This window comes from Epinephelus lanceolatus, chromosome 10 (genome assembly GCF_041903045.1).
Source record: "Epinephelus lanceolatus isolate andai-2023 chromosome 10, ASM4190304v1, whole genome shotgun sequence".
In the NCBI taxonomy this organism is placed as follows: Eukaryota; Metazoa; Chordata; class Actinopteri; order Perciformes; family Serranidae; genus Epinephelus; species Epinephelus lanceolatus.
This window is the reverse complement of record NC_135743.1, coordinates 22,529,219-22,551,074: the sequence shown is the minus strand read 5'-3', so window position 1 is coordinate 22,551,074 and position 21,856 is coordinate 22,529,219. Positions and strand designations below refer to the sequence as shown.

General features: G+C 41.9%; 2 protein-coding genes across 2 annotated transcripts; one reads left to right on the top strand and one right to left on the bottom strand.

Annotated features, from left to right (window-relative positions):
- The first annotated feature begins 1,256 nt into the window (after positions 1-1,256).
- Positions 1,257-6,572, top strand: stmn2a (stathmin 2a). Its single transcript, XM_033641601.2, has 5 exons — positions 1,257-1,447; positions 3,124-3,222; positions 3,389-3,561; positions 3,672-3,863; positions 5,181-6,572. The coding sequence occupies exons 1-5, from the start codon at positions 1,429-1,431 to the stop codon at positions 5,250-5,252; spliced, it is 555 nt and encodes a 184-aa protein (XP_033497492.1). The 5' UTR covers positions 1,257-1,428; the 3' UTR covers positions 5,253-6,572.
- Positions 6,573-8,777: 2,205 nt separating this feature from the next.
- On the bottom strand, positions 8,778-10,851 carry LOC117266413 (hairy/enhancer-of-split related with YRPW motif protein 1-like). The gene is made up of 5 exons (XM_033641600.2): positions 10,681-10,851; positions 10,424-10,496; positions 10,238-10,321; positions 10,047-10,128; positions 8,778-9,925 (listed from the first exon to the last, which is right to left on the bottom strand). Exons 1-5 carry the CDS (start codon positions 10,764-10,766, stop codon positions 9,312-9,314), a joined length of 939 nt encoding a protein of 312 aa, XP_033497491.1. The 5' UTR covers positions 10,767-10,851; the 3' UTR covers positions 8,778-9,311.
- Between the last annotated feature and the right edge of the window lie 11,005 nt (positions 10,852-21,856).

Genomic DNA, 21,856 nt, shown 5'->3' with positions numbered 1-21,856 from the left:
TGCAGTGTGAAGTTGTTTGTTTTGTGTTCTGGCTCATCAGAGTGGCACAGGTTCACATCCTACAGCTATTTCTCAGTGCAAGAAGCGCTATGTGTGAAGCAGGAGGTTTGTTGCAGTACGAGCAACATCCTGACCACTGCAGACCACTCTAAAAATAACAGGAAAGTCTTGGGGAGGATCCCTTTTGAGGTATGAGTGTGGCTGATACAGATACACTTTGCTTTAAACTTATGCCTGCTCAAGAACATCTGCCTGTCTTTAGTAGAGGTGGGGGAAAAAATCGATACAGTATAGTATCGCGATATTTTTGCGTGGCAATATCGTATTGATTTTTTAAATTACACAATTTATGAATATTACAAATACAAATTAAACTTTGGGTAGCCAACTAAAATGATACAATCAATTGCTTATTCAGGCCACATAATTTACAGTTGAAGAAAGGTAATTTATCGCAATATATCGCAACATATTTTAGTGCAATACTGAACATTGATTCAATCACTCATTCATACGCAGTGGGGCTGGAGCCTATCCCAGCTGACATTGGGCGAGAGGCGGGGTACACCCTGGACAGGTGCCAGACTATCACAGGGCAATACTAAACATTTTGCAACATATTTAAAATCACGATAATATTGTGTGACTTAAGTATCGTGATAATATCATATCGTAGATCCTCTGGTGATTCCCACACCTAGTCTTTAGATCAGCCTGTGTACCTCTTGAGTAATTTTGCTTTGGATACTTTAATAACAGTAAACAACACTGCTGTAAAGAGCTTCAGTCACTGGGTTCAACTTGAATTCCTACAAATATCTATTTTAATACACCGGTTATTTTGGAAGATATTAGTCAAAGTTATAACCCTACTCCACGCTTTTTGTCTTTGCAGGCCAACACTGACGTAAGATGACGTCAAAGTTTAAATTGGACGGTCTGACTAACAGCAAGCCTCATTTCTAATATCAAGTAGGCGAAATAGTCACAATTCACCACACACTGGCTCTGAAAATGAGTCCGCATTAGTTTATTTGATCACAGATTGCAAGATAAGATGATCCTTTGTTTTTTAAGTGGCATAAACATGTTTGCTGCAGTGCTGGATCAGCTTCTCTCATATATGTGCATCCTGTGAAACACAAGTCTTTAAGTGTCCGGTCTGGAGAACATAATTATCGACTTCCCTGTGTGTCTGCGCTTGAATCGCCAGCTTTAAGTAGGCTATATGGTCACATAGGATGCTGAAAAAGCCGCTCTGGCGCGTCAGAGGACAAGAGGAGGGTCTGCCTGCGCGCTCCCGTGCGTGCCCACCTCCTGTTTGCCATCCGATCCTACCCCGGACTATTCGCTGACTCAGTGCCTTAAGCAGCATCACCGTTCACCTGAACAGAGCTACAGCATCCTCCGAGGACAAATACATCAGCCATGGCCAAAACAGCAAGCGGTAAGCGTGTTGAGACTGATCATGTTTAAAATGTTGCGTGGATGGATGTGTGAATGGATCGATGGACCTGTGTCAGACCTGTTCTGTGTAGAGCTCATGTCGGCCCGGTATTGTCTAGGTAGTCGTGCTTCTGTAATGGCTCCTCTTAGGAATTTTCTCTTTTTTTGTAATGACCGCAACAATGATCACTTATCTTTATATTTCTCAGTCGGCTGTGAGTCTATTGTCTCCGCACAGGAGCCTGGTAAAAAGAATCTGAGCATCCTCCGTCATTAGGTTACTGAAATGTCTCCTTCATTATCCTCATCTGTGTTAATGTGATAGTCCTCATTTGCTTTGATCATATATTGTGTGACAGATTATAATTAGATATCACGGATCGGCCCCCGACAGCTTTATTTACAACGCCGCACCTGCGGTTCATGGCACAGCGGCCCCAACATGCAGCATAATGCAGACGGACCCCACCCAAGATGCTGTGCTGCCGACCATTTAGCCGACAGCAAAGCAGAGAGGGCTTCATCCGTCTGACTTTTACATTACTTTGCTATTATTACACCTGCATAGCCGAATCTGATTAATTTAAAACGTGATTCTGTACCTTAAACGTCTCATAAACGCGATCATTTATTTGGGATTGCTCCTTTTATTCGTGCCTATAGCTCCCCTTATGTCTTGCCTGGGATGCATCACCAGCTGTGACAGATGTGCTGCCATTTATTCTGTAAAAATACCCCATTGGCATATGAGCAAATATAAATTAGTGGTAGGAGTAAGCACACTGAATCATAGAGATAAGACTGTGGCCTGCATTAGTCATCTTCTCTGATGGACAGTTATTGTTGTAGGCCAGGCATTTAGCATATTTGTTGGTGCTGTTCAGCCTCTGTGTACGTATCTAAAACATTAGTGGTGCTTCAATATAAGCAAATTAGATCATAAAATACAGCAGGATGTGCACTTGCTTTATTGTGGCGTGCGTGGTGGCAGAGCGGCAGTGGAGGAGACAGGTGCATGGCAGGGTGGGAGGCAGGCCAGCCCTGCAGCAAGGGGCCACTTCTCACACTGGCCTTTGCAGCAGAAGGCTTAGCAGCACTGACAATCTGTAGTCCTCTCTGGATAGCCAGGTGGGCACTTTGACAAATACACAAGAAGAGAGAGGATGGAGAAAGGGACAGAATTTGCAGATGAGATTAAAAATAGTCAGTAAGACAGTGATGAAAGCACATCTTACCCCAGATCTCTTAAAAAAAAAGTCAAAATCATTTATCAGCTGTGTTTGACAGCTATGACAGTAGCACTCAATAAGGTAGACAGATGCTGCGTATTAGGCTATTGTGATCATGCCACAGGGCAAACAGCTGAGGGGTCAACAGGAAATTGAAAAACTTGACCAGATCTTATCTTATGAAAAGGCACTTTGATTTCTTGATTGAAATGAGTACAGAATACTTTCATCCAATCAAATAGGGCTCTTGGGTACATTTAGGCGCACTGGTCATCTAATGCTAATTGTTTCATTGAGGAAATTTCCCTTTCTGTTCTTGTGATATCTTAATAATATCTCAAGTATATTTCTGAATTGGTGATATATGATGGTGAGGAAACCTTATGAGATCTGTTTCACTGTTTTCATGGGAGAGACTTCACAGCATGGTGTGTTTATATTCCCACAGCATACAAAGAGAAGATGAAGGAGCTGTCTGTCCTCTCCCTCATCTGCTCCTGCTTCAACAACGAGTCACGCAACAACAAGCTCATGTGTGAGTTTGAAGGTATGGATCAGCCTGAACATTGATTTTCTTTTGGATCAAACAGATGGATGCTTTATCTGCCCTGTAAATACAGACGTTCATAATAATGACATATTGTCAGAGTGATTTATCGTGTTATTGGACATCGATTTTGCTGGTGTCATGAACATAATTGTGTGATTTACAGACATGGAGGTGAAACCCATAAACAAGCGAGCCTCTGGCCAGGCCTTTGAGGTGATCCTCAAGACACCATCTCCGGTGTCAGATGTAGCCCACAACCTCCCCTCGCCCCCTAAGAGGGACATCTCCTTAGAGGACATTGAGAAGAAACTGGAGGCTGCTGAGGACCGGAGGAAGGTGAGTATTTCACCTGTTTGAAATGACTTTAGGTGTTTATAATGGAAAACAAAACACATTTTAGATTTTGAATAATTAATTAAAAATAATTCTTTGTCGTGTGTTTTCAGTATCAGGAGGCCCAGGTGCTGAGGGCTTTGGCAGAAAAGCGAGACCACGAGAGGGACGTGTTGCTAAAGGCCATGGAAGAGAACAGCAACTTCAGCAAGATGGCCGAGGAGAAGCTCCAGATGAAGATGGAGCAGATCAAGGAGAACCGTGAAGCCTATCTGGCAGCTATGATTGAGCGTTTACAGGAGAAGGTGAGAAATGACAAAACATTTTCTTTGTTTCCAACTTCACAGTGGTGCCCGCAGAAATTTTTCTAAGGGGTGGCCAGATGGGGCCTCGGAAAATCTTGAGGTGACACACCAAAACCAAAAGCCATAATTGAATTTTAGGAATTCTATTATGCTGTTTAAGTATTTAAGCTGGTTGAAAACTATGTCAGTGCGAGATTTAAGGAACTGCATATTGATATTACTTGGTTTTCTAATGTTACAACAATCCTGTTTTAATGTGATATAAATGTGTTAAGCAATTCATTGTTCTTCATATAAAATGGTTGTCCTTTTCCTTTAAAAGATAGATATACAGCTAATCTGAAGGAGTATATTCATTGTAAGCAACAAAACAGTTACTGGCTACAAGCCTTCTCAAGTTAAAAAAAAACCAAACACCACACTGTGGCCTCTCATATTATGCATATGTGACTTCCAAATGGGGGCCAGGAGGGAAGCCAGAGACAGTGTCAGGGTGGCGGTGGCGGTGGCCCCCGTGGCCACCTTTCAGTGACGCCACTGCATCTTTAAACTGAGTATGATTAAGTTTGGGCGTGGCACCACCAGCACCCAGTTGTTCAGAAGTAATCTGATTGCATTTTGGCTGTTGGATCAGATCAAATTTTGAAAATGGATTTTTCAAATGAAAAACAAAATGGACTCTGAAATCGAATTAGATCACATAGAGTAATCCATCGGGGTAAAACCTTCAGCAAATTTTGTTCAGAACTTTCTAATAGGATTGTGATATCTTTGATCCAAAAATTCAGGATTATCCTGAACCCAGCAGAAAGGTGGATTCAGAGTGGATTTCAGGAACAAAATGTCATTTAACTTTGAAATAAGTCAAATATATATAGCCTATATTTATTTATATTTTGGCACTTGATTTTTCTGAACAGTCTTTTTAAATTAAGTAGATAAAATAGACATTGGGCTACATATTAAGCCTCTCTATACAGTAAAATTTAAAAAAAGAAAAAGAAAAAGAATGTTGTCCCCATTAAATAATCCCCGAAATAATATAAGTTATTATCTCAAAGATCTGTGGCACATGCGGCGATACGTGATAACTGCGGTGTTTGTTGGCAGACTGCCTACATTGTGATGTGTAGTCGCATTTAGAGCACCGCTTGTCTGGATTTGGTCATCTTATAAAAAGTCTGCATCTGGATCAGGGTGATCCAAAGTGAAATGGCTTAGCTGATCTAAATAGCAAAACATCTATTTTCAAAATCTAGATCTGTCTGATAGGAGGCCCAGATGACTTATCATTCTCTGTTGTTGGGGTGTTTTCAGGAGAGACGTGCAGCTGTGGTGCGCAAGAACAAAGAGCTGAGGGAAGAGCTGAGGGAAGAGCTGACAGCATGAGCCTCACACAAGTCCTGACTTCCATGGTCCATCAACATCCCTCCATCCAGCCCCGCCTCCCCTCCCTCACCCCGCCCTCACCCCCCCCTCAGAACAGACACCCAAACCTGGAGGCCGAGAGGTTCGAGGACCTCAGCACCACATCACAACACGCCGCACCACCAGTACTCACTTCTATCAGTATTATCAGTGGATACAAACATCACTTACACCCATCTTGAGAGTTGAATGGATTTGTTGATCTTAGAGAAAATGTGGGAATATGGCTTTTATTTTGTAAATACTTTTTCTTAAAGTCTATCTATCTATCTATCTATCTATCTATCTATCTATCTATGATGGTAGGTGAAGTACAATACAAAGACTGTACTGTACTGCACTGTACAATTTCAAACATTTGGTTTGTGATTGATTAACGTTTCAGTTTTTGAAATTTGACTCTACAACCATTTTCTTGTGAAAGCTGTTGGTGTTGTGAGTTGGCTGTAGACTGACATTTGCAATGTTTCCTGATGATGTCATGACGATGATGATGATGATGTTTCTGTGTCTTTGTGAAGAATGACGGTTGGTGTACCTACACTGCAGGCTCCTCCTCGAGATATCGACGTATCCCAACAGTATCTTCCGCACGCACACCCACTCATTCTCTTGACACGCACGCTTTGAACCTAACAATACGCCACAGATCCATAAAGTGTCCACCTCCTCTGACATGAGCTTGATAATGAACTTGATAGGTGCTTTATTGTTATTGAGAATGTCTTTGCCCACCGGGAGCATCTGTTTATACACTCACAGATTCCCACTTATCCTGACAACGCCATGTCTCAATCAATCCATCTTTGGCCAAAATCAATAGCTCTGTTACATACACAGTATTTGGGCATTAAGCTCTTGAATGTTATGACACCATACTGGTACTATGTGTTGGACAGTGGAATGTGCCGTTGCTCCCACCTTGATATTGATAGTGTGAACATAACGTATGTCTGTGTGGGTGTGTGTGAACGCGAATTTACCACAAGGCATCACTAGCCTCTGCTCTCTTTAGGGGGTTAGATGGAGAACGGATGCAGGATGCTTTACATTCAGCACACTGAACTAGTCTCTTTTTAATATACAGTACCACTGATATCTGCCTGCATCCTCTGCTGCTTGTGTTACTCCCTTCATATATTTCTCTGTGAAAGCTTTGCTGAATAAAGGTTTGAGGTTCTGTGAACATGGCATGCACCATCTAATACTTTTGTGTGCTACAAGAGGAGGGAAAATGTAAACTGCCAAATAAAAGAACCAGTTATCTACACATCCTGAGAATCACCGTCGTCCCCCAGTTGATTTTTCATTCATGTTTCAGTCTAGTGCGTTCTCCCATTTTCAGAATGCATACATGTCAGTCCTACAGCCCCAAAATATTTGTAAACATGAACAACTCTCTCACAAATGCCAAAACAAGAGTGCTAAAACTCAAATTTGTGATGTCATAGGATTAAAGTCTGGAGCTGCTCCACAGACAATGAACTGGTAAAGATGCTATAGATGACACACCCAGGGGAATAGTCACAGTATGAGTATTTATGGGTCCATAAAACCAGTCTCCCATGCATTGTCTATGGAGCTGCTCCAGACTTTATACACCATGACATCACAAGTCTAAGACTTACTTCTCTGGTTTCTGGCTACAAGAGAGAGTACAAACATTAATTAAATTTGCTCTCAATTTTTTGCATTATTTGAAATATAGTCAGGCTTATTCTTCAAGGGTTAGACTAATAAACATCTAAAATTAATCCATGATTATCCACCAGACATGTGTAGGACAAAGTTTGTCCACTAGGTGGCAGTGGCAGATTTAAAAAAAAAAAAAGCCAAGCTGGAGCTCACACCGATCCAAAAGCAGGGCAAAAGTTCGTAATAAGCGGATTGCAAACATTGAGGACATATAATGACAAAAACAAAACAAAACAAAAAAAAAAAACAAGCAAACAAACTAACTAACAAGAAAACCTCAGATTGAATCTACATTAAAAAAGATGATTTAAGTTTCATCTTCTCATGTGAATCCTGATCTGGAATTGATCTGAAACAGCCTCATTTTTGTGTCAATCATCATCCCTCAGAGCATTAAATACAAATAGTTTTATGTATCATGATCTTAAGTGCTATATCATAGGGAACTGGATTTGCTTGAGTTTCTTGAAAATGTTTCACCTCTCATCCAAGAGCCATAATGTCATCAAGAAACTCAAGCAAGTCCAGTTGCCTATGATATAGCACTTAGAATACCATGGCCTGGATTACTCAGAATCTTCACCGACATTTTGCTTAACAGTTTGGGAAAAATACCTTTCGACTGGTACGGGAATTCGAAAGAACCCAGAGCTGAAGAAGCCTCTTAGATGAGAGGTAAAACACCTTCAAGAAACTTGCAGTTGCCTATGATATAGACTAGCACTTACGATTACCATGACCTGGATGTCTGAGAATCAACACCAACATCTTTCTGTATCGTTCTTTAAACTGACTGATATTTCAACGGTAAGTAAAAGTAAAGAATTCTAGTATTTGTGATGTCATAGGGTATAAAGTCTGGAGCTGCTTCATAGACAATGAATGGTAATGCTATTGTAGTGCTCTTGGCTCTGAAACACAAAATGTACCCATATAGTCAGAACATTCCCCTGGCTGCTCTCAGTGTCATTCATCACATCTTTCCCAATTCATGTTCTATGGAGCAGCTCCAGACTTTGCACCCTATAACATCACAAATATGAGTTTTTGCACTCTAGTTTCTGGATCTTGCAGAGTTGGTCATGTTTACTAATATTTTTGGACTGTCTTAGACACAAAAAAACCATATATGGATTTTGCAAGTAGGCGTAGTTCCTCTTTAATAGCACGCGGGCTGAGCTCTCATGGAACAAATCAAAGACTGCCTCTCCTGGAAGCCTGAGTTGCTGCATGGATGGATAAAAGTAAGTAATTATAAAAAGTGTGAACCCCTAAAAAAATCTGTCAGAAACAACACCGTGGAGCTGAACAGTGATTTATTGGTCCAGCTGTCTTGTGTATTGTTGTTACTTTTTAACCGCTTTCCTCCAGTGTCCCCATCCTGTTCACACTATTGTCTCCGTTTCAGACCAACCCAGGCTGGTGAGGTCAGGGCGACATTGTAAAGGATTTCCTCTGGCTCTTAATGATTTCCTGGGTATTCATAAGGGCAACAATGCTCTCAGATTTGGTTACTTACCTGGCACACAGTGAAGGCATTGCCTTTCAGTCAATAACCGGGACCTTATTATCTCATGATTAACTTCTATGGGACTGTAACAAAAATGCACCTGCAGATTATATGTCATCTGGGAAGAAAAGGTATTAATCACTTGGAGGGCAGTTGGGCTGCTGGTATAAATGTGGCATGACTGTGGAAAATAGCTGCTGATTATATATAATGATAACAAAACATTCTGCAGACTTAAAGGAGCAAATGCACAGAAACAAAGACTTTGATTTAAATCCATGTTTTATACTTTTAACTCAATTTATTGGTACAAAAATATTACAAATAGATACAAGAATGCAATTTTCCAATTCTCAAGTGGTTAGTTTACCAACAATGGCACATATAATATGCATATTCATTTCCATGAGTTCTCATACCACTAAAGAAGCAGACTGATTTAAGTAACTCTACATTATGTTAAATACAGACGTCCATACTCGACAAATGTAGAAGTTTCAGTATGTTGTGTACAAAATAGTACCTCTACATTTGTGCTTGCAGTAAATCTATGTATGGCCCATATTTCGCATCATCATATCAGTCCTCAGCCTGGAGACAGTGCATGTTAACAAAATTAGTCAATGAATAACATAAAATCATTTAGAAACCCTTTCTTTAGAGAAATGACACACTCCCATTTATTCTTTAATAAAATAAAATCAGTTTGCTTTGTTCCCCTGTGTTTTATTGCTATAAAAACAGAGGCAGGTTGTGCTGCCCAGTCTGTGGTGGTGGGCACAGCTCAGCTGTTGCCTTCAGTCCAGTTGTTAGCTTCAGAAGGCCCCAATCTCTGTGCCCCACGGCCTGTAAGGCTTTGACAGGGTGGAGGAGGGGCTCACTGTACTGAGGGCCGCCGGGGACACCAGAGGGAAAGCACCGAAGGAGAGGGGGAAGGCCGACAGCGAGGAGAGGGATGAAAGGACTGGTGGCGAAAGCTTGGAGGTTGGCACAGACAGACTGAGGGGCAGCGAACCGTTTGGAGGCACCCTGAGGGTCTCTGTGGGGGGCATTACACCGAGTCTGGACGTCCCAGATGCCTCAGCGGAGGGGGAGGAAGATGTAGAGGAAGCAGAGGAAGAGGAGGAGGAGGGTGGGCTACTGTTGCTTCTGGATGCAGGTGTCCTGCCCTGGGGGTGTTGTAGGAGGAGGGGGTGGGGGAGATGGGCAGAGGCAGTTCCGTAGGCAGAGCCCCAGGCTAAGTGTTCCAGTCCAGTGTGCACCTCCCTCTGAGACGCGTAGTTGCTGAGGTGGGACACCAAACGTATACGAAGGGGGTCTGTACCGTCCCGACCCTCTATGATGCTCAGGTAGCGAGCTGTCTCTGCCAGGCACTCCCTGAAGCCCAGGCTGCGGTAATCCTTAGCAAGAGCATGGGCCTCAAAATAACCTGTCAGGAGAGGAAGCAGAGGGGTCAGACAGATGATCAAGAGTATAATTATCTTTTAAATTAGTGAATTACAACATGAATTCATTTATTAGTTATCAAAAGCCAAAAAAAGTTATGTTACCTTTGCCTCCAGATGCATGGAGCATCTTCAAATGGTCCACAGTCATTTGCAAAATTTCAGCTTTTTCCAATTTAGCTGATCCCTGTAAAAAAATAAGAAATTATTTAGAGATACTTCTAAATAGTTCCCATATAGAAAAAACATTTAAGGAAAAATATGTGCTTGCCTATAAGGAACAGTGACCAAATTACCTGTTTCTCAAAAGCACTTGGCACCAATCTTCTCAACTCTGACAAACTATTATTGATCCGGTCACGTCTCCGTTTCTCAATAATCTGTAAATTGGTAAAAGAAAGAGTGTAATTTAGGTCACAGGTGGGAGGGAAACAGTGGGATCTACCAAACGCAACTTAGCACCAGAGATGACGATCACTTACCCCTCTGCGCCTTTTTCTGGCTTGAACTTGGGTGGTTGTGGAGGGTGACATCGAGCCGTGGGAATCAAGCTGACTGAAAGATGAAACAGCAATACATTTATTTTCATTGAAACAAAAAATATGAGGTTTATCGACCAAGGCAAAACATCAAATTAAAATACACATGCAATAAAGTTGAAATGTTGCACCTAGTGAAATGAAACATACAAGTCACCCATTAAACATGACATAATAATTATTTTAAAAAGTTAACATACCCATTTTCGTCGCAGCTATCCTTCTCCACCTCAACATTATCGTCCAGGTCGCTGTCTGATGAGCTGTAATTGTGGCTGCGCTTCATTTTGCTTCCAAACCTACAGTGATGAAAAGTCCTCCTCTCAGACACAGCTCCGGTGGTGCACTGACAGCACAGAGTCTGTGCAACAGTTTAAACGTCAAACGTGTCTCTCTCTGCTCTGATCATTTTCTCACCGCGCAGAGGGAGGCGGGGTCTGCGTGGTGGTGTGGGCGGGGCTTGAAATGACTCGAGCCTGTTAAAACCGAGCTGGTATTTGAATGACACACAAATATATAAATAAATCTAAATCCATTAACAAACCCAAAGTCTCAGAGGAAAGCTCTAATAGAGGTGCTGAAACTCATTTCTGCAATGATTTCAATCAACATAAAGTGTTATATTAAATATATATTTATGTTTATCACATTAAAGGCAAATGAGCAGTGGTGTCCCCAGATATTTTCCATAAGGGCTGTCAGATAAGGCCACTGAAAATCTTAGGGTGGCACACCAAAACCAAAAGCCATAACTGAATTTCAGGAATTCACTTAGGCTGTTGTGGTAGCTGAAAACTACGTCAATATGGGGAGTTAATGATATGCTTTACAGTTAATATTACTAATTATCTGATGTGCATAGAGCAGGGGTAGGCAACCTGTGGCTCCAGAGCCGCATGCAGCTCTTTAGACCCTCTCCAGTGGCTCCCTGTGGCTTTGACATAAAATTATCTGGAAATGAGTTGATTATTTTCTAACAGTCAGATTTTCATTCATTGTTGTTAGCATAAAGTGATCATTGCATTCTGTAACTGTAAAAATGTGTAGCATATACAGTACAGGCCAAAAGTTTGGACACACTTTCTCATTCAATGCGTTTTCTTTATTTTCATGACTATTTACATTGTAGATTCTCACTGAAGGCATCAAAACTATGAATGAACACATGTGGAGTTATGTACTTAACAAAAAAAGGTGAAATAACTGAAAACATGTTTTATATTCTAGTTTCTTCAAAATAGCCACCCTTTGCTCTGATTACTGCTTTGCACACTCTTGGCATTCTCTCCATGAGCTTCAAGAGGTAGTCACCTGAAATGGTTTCCACTTCAAAGGTGTGCCTTATCAGGGTTAATTAGTGGAATTTCTTGCTTTATCAATGGGGTTGGGACCATCAGTTGTGTTGTGCAGAAGTCAGGTTAATACACAGCCGACAGCCCTATTGGACAACTGTTAAAATTCATATTATGGCAAGAACCAATCAGCTAACTAAAGAAAAACGAGTGGCCATCATTACTTTAAGAAATGAAGGTCAGTCAGTCCGGAAAATTGCAAAAACTTTAAATGTGTCCCCAAGTGGAGTCGCAAAAACCATCAAGCGCTACAACGAAACTGGCACACATGAGGACCGACCCAGGAAAGGAAGACCAAGAGTCACCTCTGCTTCTGAGGATAAGTTCATCCAAGTCACCAGCCTCAGAAATCGCAAGTTAACAGCAGCTCAGATCAGAGACCAGATGAATGCCACACAGAGTTCTAGCAGCAGACCCATCTCTAGAACAACTGTTAAGAGGAGACTGCGCCAATCAGGTCTTCATGGTCAAATAGCTGCTCGGAAACCACTGCTAAGGAGAGGCAACAAGCAGAAGAGATTTGTTTGGGCCAAGAAACACAAGGAATGGACATTAGACCAGTGGAAATCTGTGCTTTGGTCTGATGAGTCCAAATTTGAGATCTTTGGTTCCAACCGCCGTGTCTTTGTGAGACGCAGAAAAGGTGAACGGATGGATTCCACATGCCTGGTTCCCACTGTGAAGCATGGAGGAGGAGGTGTGATGGTGTGGGGGTGTTTTGCTGGTGACACTGTTGGGGATTTATTCAAAATTGAAGGCACACTGAACCAGCATGGCTACCACAGCATCCTGCAGCGACATGCCATCCCATCCGGTTTGCGTTTAGTTGGACGATCATTTATTTTTCAACAGGACAATGACCCCAAACACACCTCCAGGCTGTGTAAGGGCTATTTGACCAAGAAGGAGAGTGATGGAGTGCTGCGGCAGATGACCTGGCCTCCACAGTCACCAGACCTGAACCCAATCGAGATGGTTTGGGGTGAGCTGGACCGCAGAGTGAAGGCAAAGGGGCCAACAAGTGCTAAACACCTCTGGGAACGCCTTCAAGACTGTTGGAAAACCATTTCAGGTGACTACCTCTTGAAGCTCATGGAGAGAATGCCAAGAGTGTGCAAAGCAGTAATCAGAGCAAAGGGTGGCTATTTTGAAGAAACTAGAATATAAAACATGTTTTCAGTTATTTCACCTTTTTTTGTTAAGTACATAACTCCACATGTGTTCATTCATAGTTTTGATGCCTTCAGTGAGAATCTACAATGTAAATAGTCATGAAAATAAAGAAAACGCATTGAATGAGAAGGTGTGTCCAAACTTTTGGCCTGTACTGTACATAAAAAAAATGTTTTAATGTTTCATCAACTAAAATATGTGCCATACATCCAAAACCTGGAGCTTTTTCCTCTAAATTTTGCTGAACTTCAGTAGCGGTGGCTAACCTGGAGTCTCTCTAGCAACGCTAGCTATGGATTCCGAATCCAAAAGAGGAATAGTCTTGGAGGAAAATAGAGGATTTAATAATGTATGAACAGATTCATTTGCTTTCACCACCAACGCTGCAAAGTTAAAGTAATAAATAAGCTACCTTGTGGTAAATCATATTAATGAATGCTCATTTAGACCTATTCATAGTGTTGATGGGCTAATTTAGACTTAATAGGCTGTTACCTTTATTCAAATTTTTGCTGCCTCAGACATACTTTTTTCATTTTTTGGCTCATAATGGCTCTTTAAATAGTAAAGGTTGCCGATCCCTGGCATAGACCAGTAGCCTACAGGTACAGGTAATATTTTGAGTTCAACAACAATCCTGTTTTAATGTGTTATGTATCTGTTCATGATAGGTGATTCCCTATTCTTTAAATAGGCTGTTTGCCCTTTTCCTTAAAAAGACAAAAATACAGCTTAAATTTGAAGTCGAGCCTATGAAACAAAACATTGACGAGGAACAGGCCTTCTCAAGTTTACAGAGACTTGTTGGTACCCGTGGAACCCGTTTCAATTCAGATATCTTTCAGTTCAAGGGATCCCTCTGAAAATTTTCCTCACCAAAATTTAACCTAACTTTGAAGCGTTACTTAGGCCCCTTCCCGACAAGCTATGTCAAAATGGCTGGTACTGACAAATGCCTTAGGTTGTCTAGTTTCCGAAGATACCACTGCATTCTACTGCTTAACCTACCTTAAAGAAATGAACACCATGGCCTCATAAAGACAACAACATCAGCCGCACTGCTGCAAATGAGAGCATCAGCAAGAAGACTGGCTATTTTGTAGTTATTCTTAAGGCCTGTCCCTGCATCTGATAGGGAATCAGAAGTAAAATCAGATGACACGATTTACAGTGGGCATACTGGAACAGCCCATGTTTACATTTTTAAAGGCAAAGTGTTGCAGAGATAAGTACGTTAGCCTATTAAAAGGACACAGGAGGAGATTTTGTTTTAGAGAATTTGATTTTTGATGTTATACTTTGTGGTTATGGATGATACTGGGGCAGGATCAGCAAAAAGAAAAAGGAAAGAATTGACTGAAGAACAAAAAATGTTAAAAGGTAGGCCTACAGTAATAGAGCACAGGCAATACATGAGTCAGCTTTGGTCCATCATTTTTGAAATACAGTGCGAGATGTGGTTTTACAGTAATATATGAATTTACATTGGAGGCTAAAACAAAGCTAGCTAACTGGCTAATAGCGTAACATTTTGTTTTGACCTTGCTGTGAAGCTATATCTTGCTGTTGGCTTATGATTATGAAGACATAACATAACAAGGGACTGTTAATAGCCTTAGCTTTCTTAAACAAAATAGCTCTGTATAGTGTAGGCTTATGTTTACTTTGTTTCACAAACTTCAAATTACAGTTATTAATCTTAAATAGCCAACATTAGCCTCAAAACATTACCTCATCCCTACACATCCTGCCAACAGCTATGTCTAAAAAATAAAAAAATAAAATTAAGTTGTGTTTTTCTTTCACTCACTTCCAAATTTACTGCATGCATTAGCCAGATCAAGAGGAGGCGCTCATCGGAATTGCGGTCTTTATTTCAGGTAACACTTTTTGTCTACAGGAGCTGCAAAAATCGATACTTTCAATAGAGAGTACTGAGTCTGTGGCCCGACAGCTCAGACTGGCCCGTGGACTCCTGGCCTCAGGTCCCCGGTCTCCCTGCTGAGACCCCAGTTCATGAGCAACAGGCCCCATTATAGCAGGAGCCCTCTTCTTCTTTGGTGTTGTGGAGGACACACGGCCTATTAGCAGAGTGTGTTGTTCATTGTCTGCTGTCAGCTGTGTGGTTCCAAAACAGCATTGATCAGCCGGGAGGCCCAACATTAGTCAGTCAGCGTTGCCAGGCTCTCCTAGGAAACCCACCCCTCCACCCCTCCACCCCCACCTCCTCCCCAGTCCCTGCAAACAGGTCAACTGACTGGCGCACACAGACCTTCCCAGGAAATCATTCATCCTCAGTGGGTGAAAACAGTGAACCTCACTCTGCCGTGTAGTGGGAAAGAGAGACAGACGTGTTTTTAGAAGCTTGAGCTACACGCAACCATAGATGAATGTTTTGCTTATGAGCTGCATTTAAAAAAAACATACAAACCTACTTGGGCACAAGCGGCAAAGCACAAGTGCCTCATTCTGGATGGGGAGCAGGGGTGGTCTGACGAAGGTGTGAAAATTTTGACCCCACTAATGCGCCTGGGTCAGGGGGTAAACTATATAAAACACGGGAGCTTTCAATGTTTATGTCCCACTGTGTAACTGATCCCTTCTGACTGTTTATCTAGTATGAATCAGGGATGGAGAGACAGGAGATACAGATATTTCTGCCTATATATATATATATACACAGATATTTATATATAAATACAAGCAAATGTTTGAATGAATGAATGATCTAAAAAAAACTCACCAACTTTATTATTCATGGTTTAATAAGTTCATGTTAATTTAGAGGAATACTTAACCCACAAATAACAATTTGTAAATCAGTTGTTTGTGTCCTGTTACCTTGAATTTGTGAAGAAAACCTTGTTTTTCTTGCACGCCTCCATGGAGAACAAACATGTGGATTTATTGGTTGATTGGGGACCACGTTTAGCAACAGCAAAACTACATCGAACTCTCACACAGCTCGTGCAGTATAATCAAATGACCTTTTCACACAGGACTAGTATTATCTGGGCACTTCAAGTATGTGTTTTACCTGAATTTACTGACATTACCCCCTGAATTTGATGCGCACAGCCTTTTGTTTATCATTGCCAATGTAGCCTCCGTAACCAGAATGAGGCAGAAACGACGCATGTGGAAAACAGATAACCTAAATACAATTAGGGCCGCCCCCTAATAGTCGATCAAACGTTAGTCAACCAGAAAGATCATTCATCGGCAAGATTTCATTGGTTGCTTAGTCGCAGAAAAAACAACAACAACAACAACAAAAAACAACAGCCCGGAACTCTGTTAGGAGCTACGCCTTGTCAAAATAAATCAAAACCTATATGACTGGACCATGTGGGAATTTAATTTGAAAGGACAGACACAGGAAGTGGCCATGCTCAGCAGTCAGACAGGAGTCATGTTAATTTCCAGGGCTGGTACCTGCGGTTATTCCACAGGCTAGTTAATAACATGTCGGGCAGGAAATCCAAAGTGTGGGATCGTTTTGAGAAGGTGAAGGACGAACCCAAGGTGATATGTAAACTCATCTTCATTGGTCGACTACAAACAGGATGTATGATCTGAAACATGGAAGTAGCTACATGCCCATTAGCCACTTAGCACAATCATTACTGCTTTGCTGACAGCATCATTAACAGGTGGCTCGCTCAGTGTGTGATGTGCACTTGTAGATAAAATATAGGCCTATATTAATGAAGGTTCATTAGTACGGTTTTGTATTTCTCTGTAATGTAGCACAGTGTTAACAATGTTACTGATACTATTCTTTCTCACACCTTCAACTCAAACCATTGTGTTGCCCCGCCCAAAATATGTAATTTTCATAATCAAATTAATATTGTAAATATGAGGGTGACTAGTCGACTAATGGCCCTAAATGATGACTATTAGCCGACTAGAAAAACTCTTTGTCGGGGGCAGCCCTAAATACAACCTCAAATCGAAAGCGATGCCGATTTGCATGGGACTAATAATGTCGCACGGCACTCTGTGTTTGGTGAAATATGGACAAATTACGGACATGGCAGATTTGCACAGGATTAAGATCGCATACGACCTCCACAATTATTACAACTAGAAGTCCCAGGGTAATACTAGTCCCATGTGAATACAGCTAAAGTCTCATTTATCCAGTCATAAGCTAAGTACTTCCCAAACACATATATTTTTGCTAAAACAAACTTAGTACTGGAGTCTGGTTTTTTTTTAGAACACTTAAATACTGCTCACATTTCAGTTCATGAATAACAATGATCCAATTCTATAATGATATTTCTTTTTCAGACACCATTCTGGATTATGACTGCTTTTATTTTTGACACTTTCTTGCCAGTGCTTCTGTACATTTCCTCAAGTATATTTTTCAAGGACATTTAGTTGTAATGAACTGTTTTTATAGTGTGGTATTGCTACTTTAACGTAACCTTGCCATCATTTAGATAGACATATAAAGTACATGAAATACCATATAAAAACAGCAGCCAAATGTCAGGTCTGGGAAACGACAGCACTCGAGGCTGGTATAATTCCTGCATCCTGAGTCTGACATGTCTGGTAAGGCCATCAGTGGGAGCGTGACCCCCCTGCTGCTGTCTTCCATTCCAGTACCTTGTAGAGCAGCAGCTGTTTCTCCGCTCTGTCCATCAGGTCAGTTGTTAACTTGGTGCGTTGGGATCTAGACAAGTGCGGATGAGAGCTTGATTCCAGGGAGCAACTGCGGGCCAACACGCTGTTCCCAGAATGTCAGAGGGGTGTCAGTGGTGACAGATACAATGTGCAAGCTTCAGTCATTCAGAGTGTGGATGAACCTTCACACTAACCCCAACACTCCCCTTCCCCTCCCTGTCAGCGCACACTTTCACTAAAAATCTCGCTACCTTCATCCATTTCATGCATTTATATACTCCTGTACTCCCACATGGTCGATTTATGGACCTTAACATGTGCATAATCCTGTGGTGAAAAACTCCTGCGGCCTGCACACTCCCTGTCTGGATGGTGTTTCTCATGTAGGCATCTATGTTGCTCTCCACTGCGTGAAGTGTGGTGCTTGTGCAACAGATGCGTACATAAATCCTTAGCTAGTTTCAGTACAAACCCTACTTCTTGCCTTCCACCCCAGACTAAACCATACATGGCCTTCCCATGACTCTCTGTTGATAGGCAGCTTAGGTATATTTGGGATCACTTCAGTATTGTTTATGATGCTATTATAGTAATGGGGCTCTACAGTGCAGCCAGCTCTACAGGACAGGCAGGTTCATGTGGTCTCCATTAAGCAGACACAAAGCACTCTCCTCACACCTGACTGTCAAGGTCCCTCACATTAGCCCTGACATTCCTGTGATCCATTAAACATAATTAGGATTTTTCCTCCAAAAAACCTTGACTTTTCAACTGTGGCATCACAACATTTTCTCTGCCTCCACTCCAGTTGGCTTTTGATGATTTTGGATGTGAGAAAGTGTGTTTGGTCTGAGCTCATTTGCCTATGATTGCCATCTAAATCTTCCACATTTAATAACTCGGACATGCCAGTCTGCCTGTTGACCGTGGGCCTAACTCGGCACCAATTTGAAGAAACCACTCTCAAACCAGTGCCAGGAAGCTAAGAGGTATAAGCAAGCATTTGTTTGAAACTGGCGTGTGCCCAGCTGCCTTCCTCAATCTTCCCTCAGGTTTCCCTTGGTGACTCTTTGTGTGCGAGAGTGCGGCCTGAGTGTGTGCTGGTGTGTCTGCATGTGTTTATGTGTGTGTGACCGAGAGTGTGCGAGTGTGTTTAGGAGGTGCTGTTTCCCACAGCCCTGATCTAATTCCGTGGTAACTCAATCTCCGTGTGAGCGCTTCCCGGCGAGTGTTCTCCCACCCGTCGACAGTCTCTCTCTGGCTGGCTGAGTGGCTGAGTGTGTCTGACAGAGGCCGGCTCAGTCCCATTGGACCCCCCCTCCTCCTCCGTCCTACCCACCCTCCCATCAGGATTGATTTACTATGTCAACCGTTGGGGCTGTCGGCAGCAGCGACGCTCGCAGCCGTGCCTGCATCCTGTGTGCACACCATCCTGACATCTTATACCTGTCATTCAACAACTGCTGCAGTGAAGTTTGCATTTGTGTGTGTGTTGAGGGGGGGGCGTGTGGGGGACATTTCTATGTGTGAGATCATGCCTTGGCCATACTTTATTCAAATAGAGCTGCATGTAAAAAAAAAAGTATTAACTTTGCTGCATGAGCTATGCATTATGTAAGGCAGAGAAAATGCCACCCATGTTGGTCCTAAATAACTTGTCTGACTGAGGGAAATGTCTCCCAGACAACTTCCATGCAACAATGTTATCCTTTGGGCCACAGCTTCCTGTCTGTCCCCTCTTGTTCCACTCAGCACCCAGGCGCTATATTGGGCAGGGACCAGACCAGGCCTGAGACCCATTCCCACTGTTTGATTGTAATACACCCGCCTTCTCATTCTTTACCTTCCTGCCTTTGTTGGCATCCATTCTCCCTGTGCTTTTTGGATAGGTAAAGCCAGGGAGGATATGTTAACTTCCTTGTTTCTTTGTTTAGCAGGAGCTTTCTTTAAAAAAATATCTTTTTTTTTTTTTTTTGAGGACAGCTCCTCAGGTCATAAAACTGACACCGGCATCTCACTGGCTGCCAATTACAGGGCTCGGAGTCAATTACAGGGCATGAACAGCATTTAGAAAACATTCAAACACATCTTTGAACTATGATACGGACAACTTCATGAGCCTCTCTTGAAATAAATGTGGATGACCTGAGTCACTCTTGCATAAATATAAATCTATTCCATTAGTTTTTCCACAATGGCGCACACTCCTTCACAATGGCCCCTGACAATTATATTGTTCATAAGGTTTACCAGTACGCTGCCCATTACCAGTTAACTTATGCAAGTGCACAATAGAGGGAAGGCAGATCACAAGACTGGTTTCCCAAATAAGCGCAACAGGAGACGGCACGTGATGTCCACACAGAGAAAGGAGGACCGCGGAGTGAGCTACTTTTAAGGCCACACATTGTGTTGCCACAGGAAAAACATTGTTTGCATATCAATGGAGTGTGTGTTCGTGTGTGTGCGTATGAGTGTGTAAGGCAAGGTTGAGGGGGGTGTTTTGGGCTCTAATTGAAATGTATCTCCCAGTTTACATCACGCAAAGGGAACCTCACAGGCACTGGCCATATGAATTATTAGTGGAGTGAAGCTGTAGACATTTCTCTCTGCTTTGTGTGTGTATGCACTGCTTTACAAGATGTGATTGGTCACTGCCAGGGGATATCTGTGTTTTAGAATAGGTCTGTCTCTGAAGGTGTCACAGTACAAGATAGTCCTTTACATTACCTCAGACATAGGTCTACAAGGGACATATCCCCCTCAGTATTTAGATCCCAAAAAAGACATGAACAGAGGACTTTTATTTTGACTTTAAAGTGTTTGATGCTCAAAGTTTCCTGGTGAAGAACACCCCCTGTTTCATATGTGTTGAAACACAACCTACGCCCTTGCCTCAAATACCTTAGCCAAGGTTTTTTTGAGGGGTTTATGTGCAGTTTTCTTTGCCTAATGCAATCTAGAAATCAAATCTCATTATCCAACTATATTTTTGACAGAACTGAGAAACAGAAAAGAGTCAATTTATGTTGTGTCACAAGTTTATCAAAAAAAAAAGAAAAAAAAAGCTGTCTTTTTTTGCGAGCCGGCCCCTTTCCCAGTGGATGCTCTGTGCCAGCTGTCTGCGCTGCAGTAAAGTACTGCTTTCCCAAGCTTCGACCTGTGGGAAAATCTGTTGTGGCCAGTAATTGATTCCGCCCTGCCAGCCCCATTACTCTCCACTGCAGTCAAACTGCCAGTGATCTGCAGAAAGCCTGTTAGCTCAGCCCCTTTACTCTTTCTTTCTCTCCCTCTCCCACTCACACAAACATGCATCCGAATCCCACCAAGTCCTACTGTTAATTCCATCGCTGCTTCTATCTGTCTCTATACATTAGTTTTACACTACAGTTGTGTAATTAACAAACTTTGGGTGACCTTTTTCTATCTTTTTTGCTCTTTTTTCTATTCATCATGTGGAATTTTTACCTTTAATATCTTCAGATAGTTTTCACAAAAACTTTGAAATGCTGACACCAATTAAATGTTCTGTATTTATCTGGCAACATGTTTTTATTATTTCAAATGCACACATACTTCCACTTTGTTAATTTATCTATTTTCTGTTTGCTTATATATTTACTTTTGTTGATTACATGACTTTTGTATTTACTTATAATGCTTACTGAGGTGAGATTGCTTCTGAAATCTCACCTGCACAACATGCTGTAGCTTTTGTTGCTGTATTTCTGCTGTTTTATTGTGCAAGTAGGTGATTAATTGTGCAAAAAAAAAACTCTGTAACTGCATCACTGGCCTCAATTATTTTTTTTTTGTTAAAAATACCCAAGAAAATAGTGTATTGCACTTGTTACATAGGCTACATCTACTGCTATCTGGTTCACTCCACATTCATCATTATGTCCATATGACTCAATCACCACAGATATTTATGATCCCTGTTGTCGTCTTAAAAGGGATGAAAGTCTTGGTTATCTCTCGGCAGAACCGGCTGAAACCCCCCCTCCCTCGAAGTGTGTCATGAAATATTAAGTGCAGTCATCTGCTGAGATGGTTGACTTAATTGTCACGGCCTAACACTTACCACATGTCTAAATAAAGGTAAGTACTCCCCCCTTACAATTAATCTTCAATTAGGGGTTCTGCTCTGTGCCTCTGCTTTTGTGTTTCCCAGTCTGGGCTCAGCAGGTGGGGTATGGTGGGGACTGTG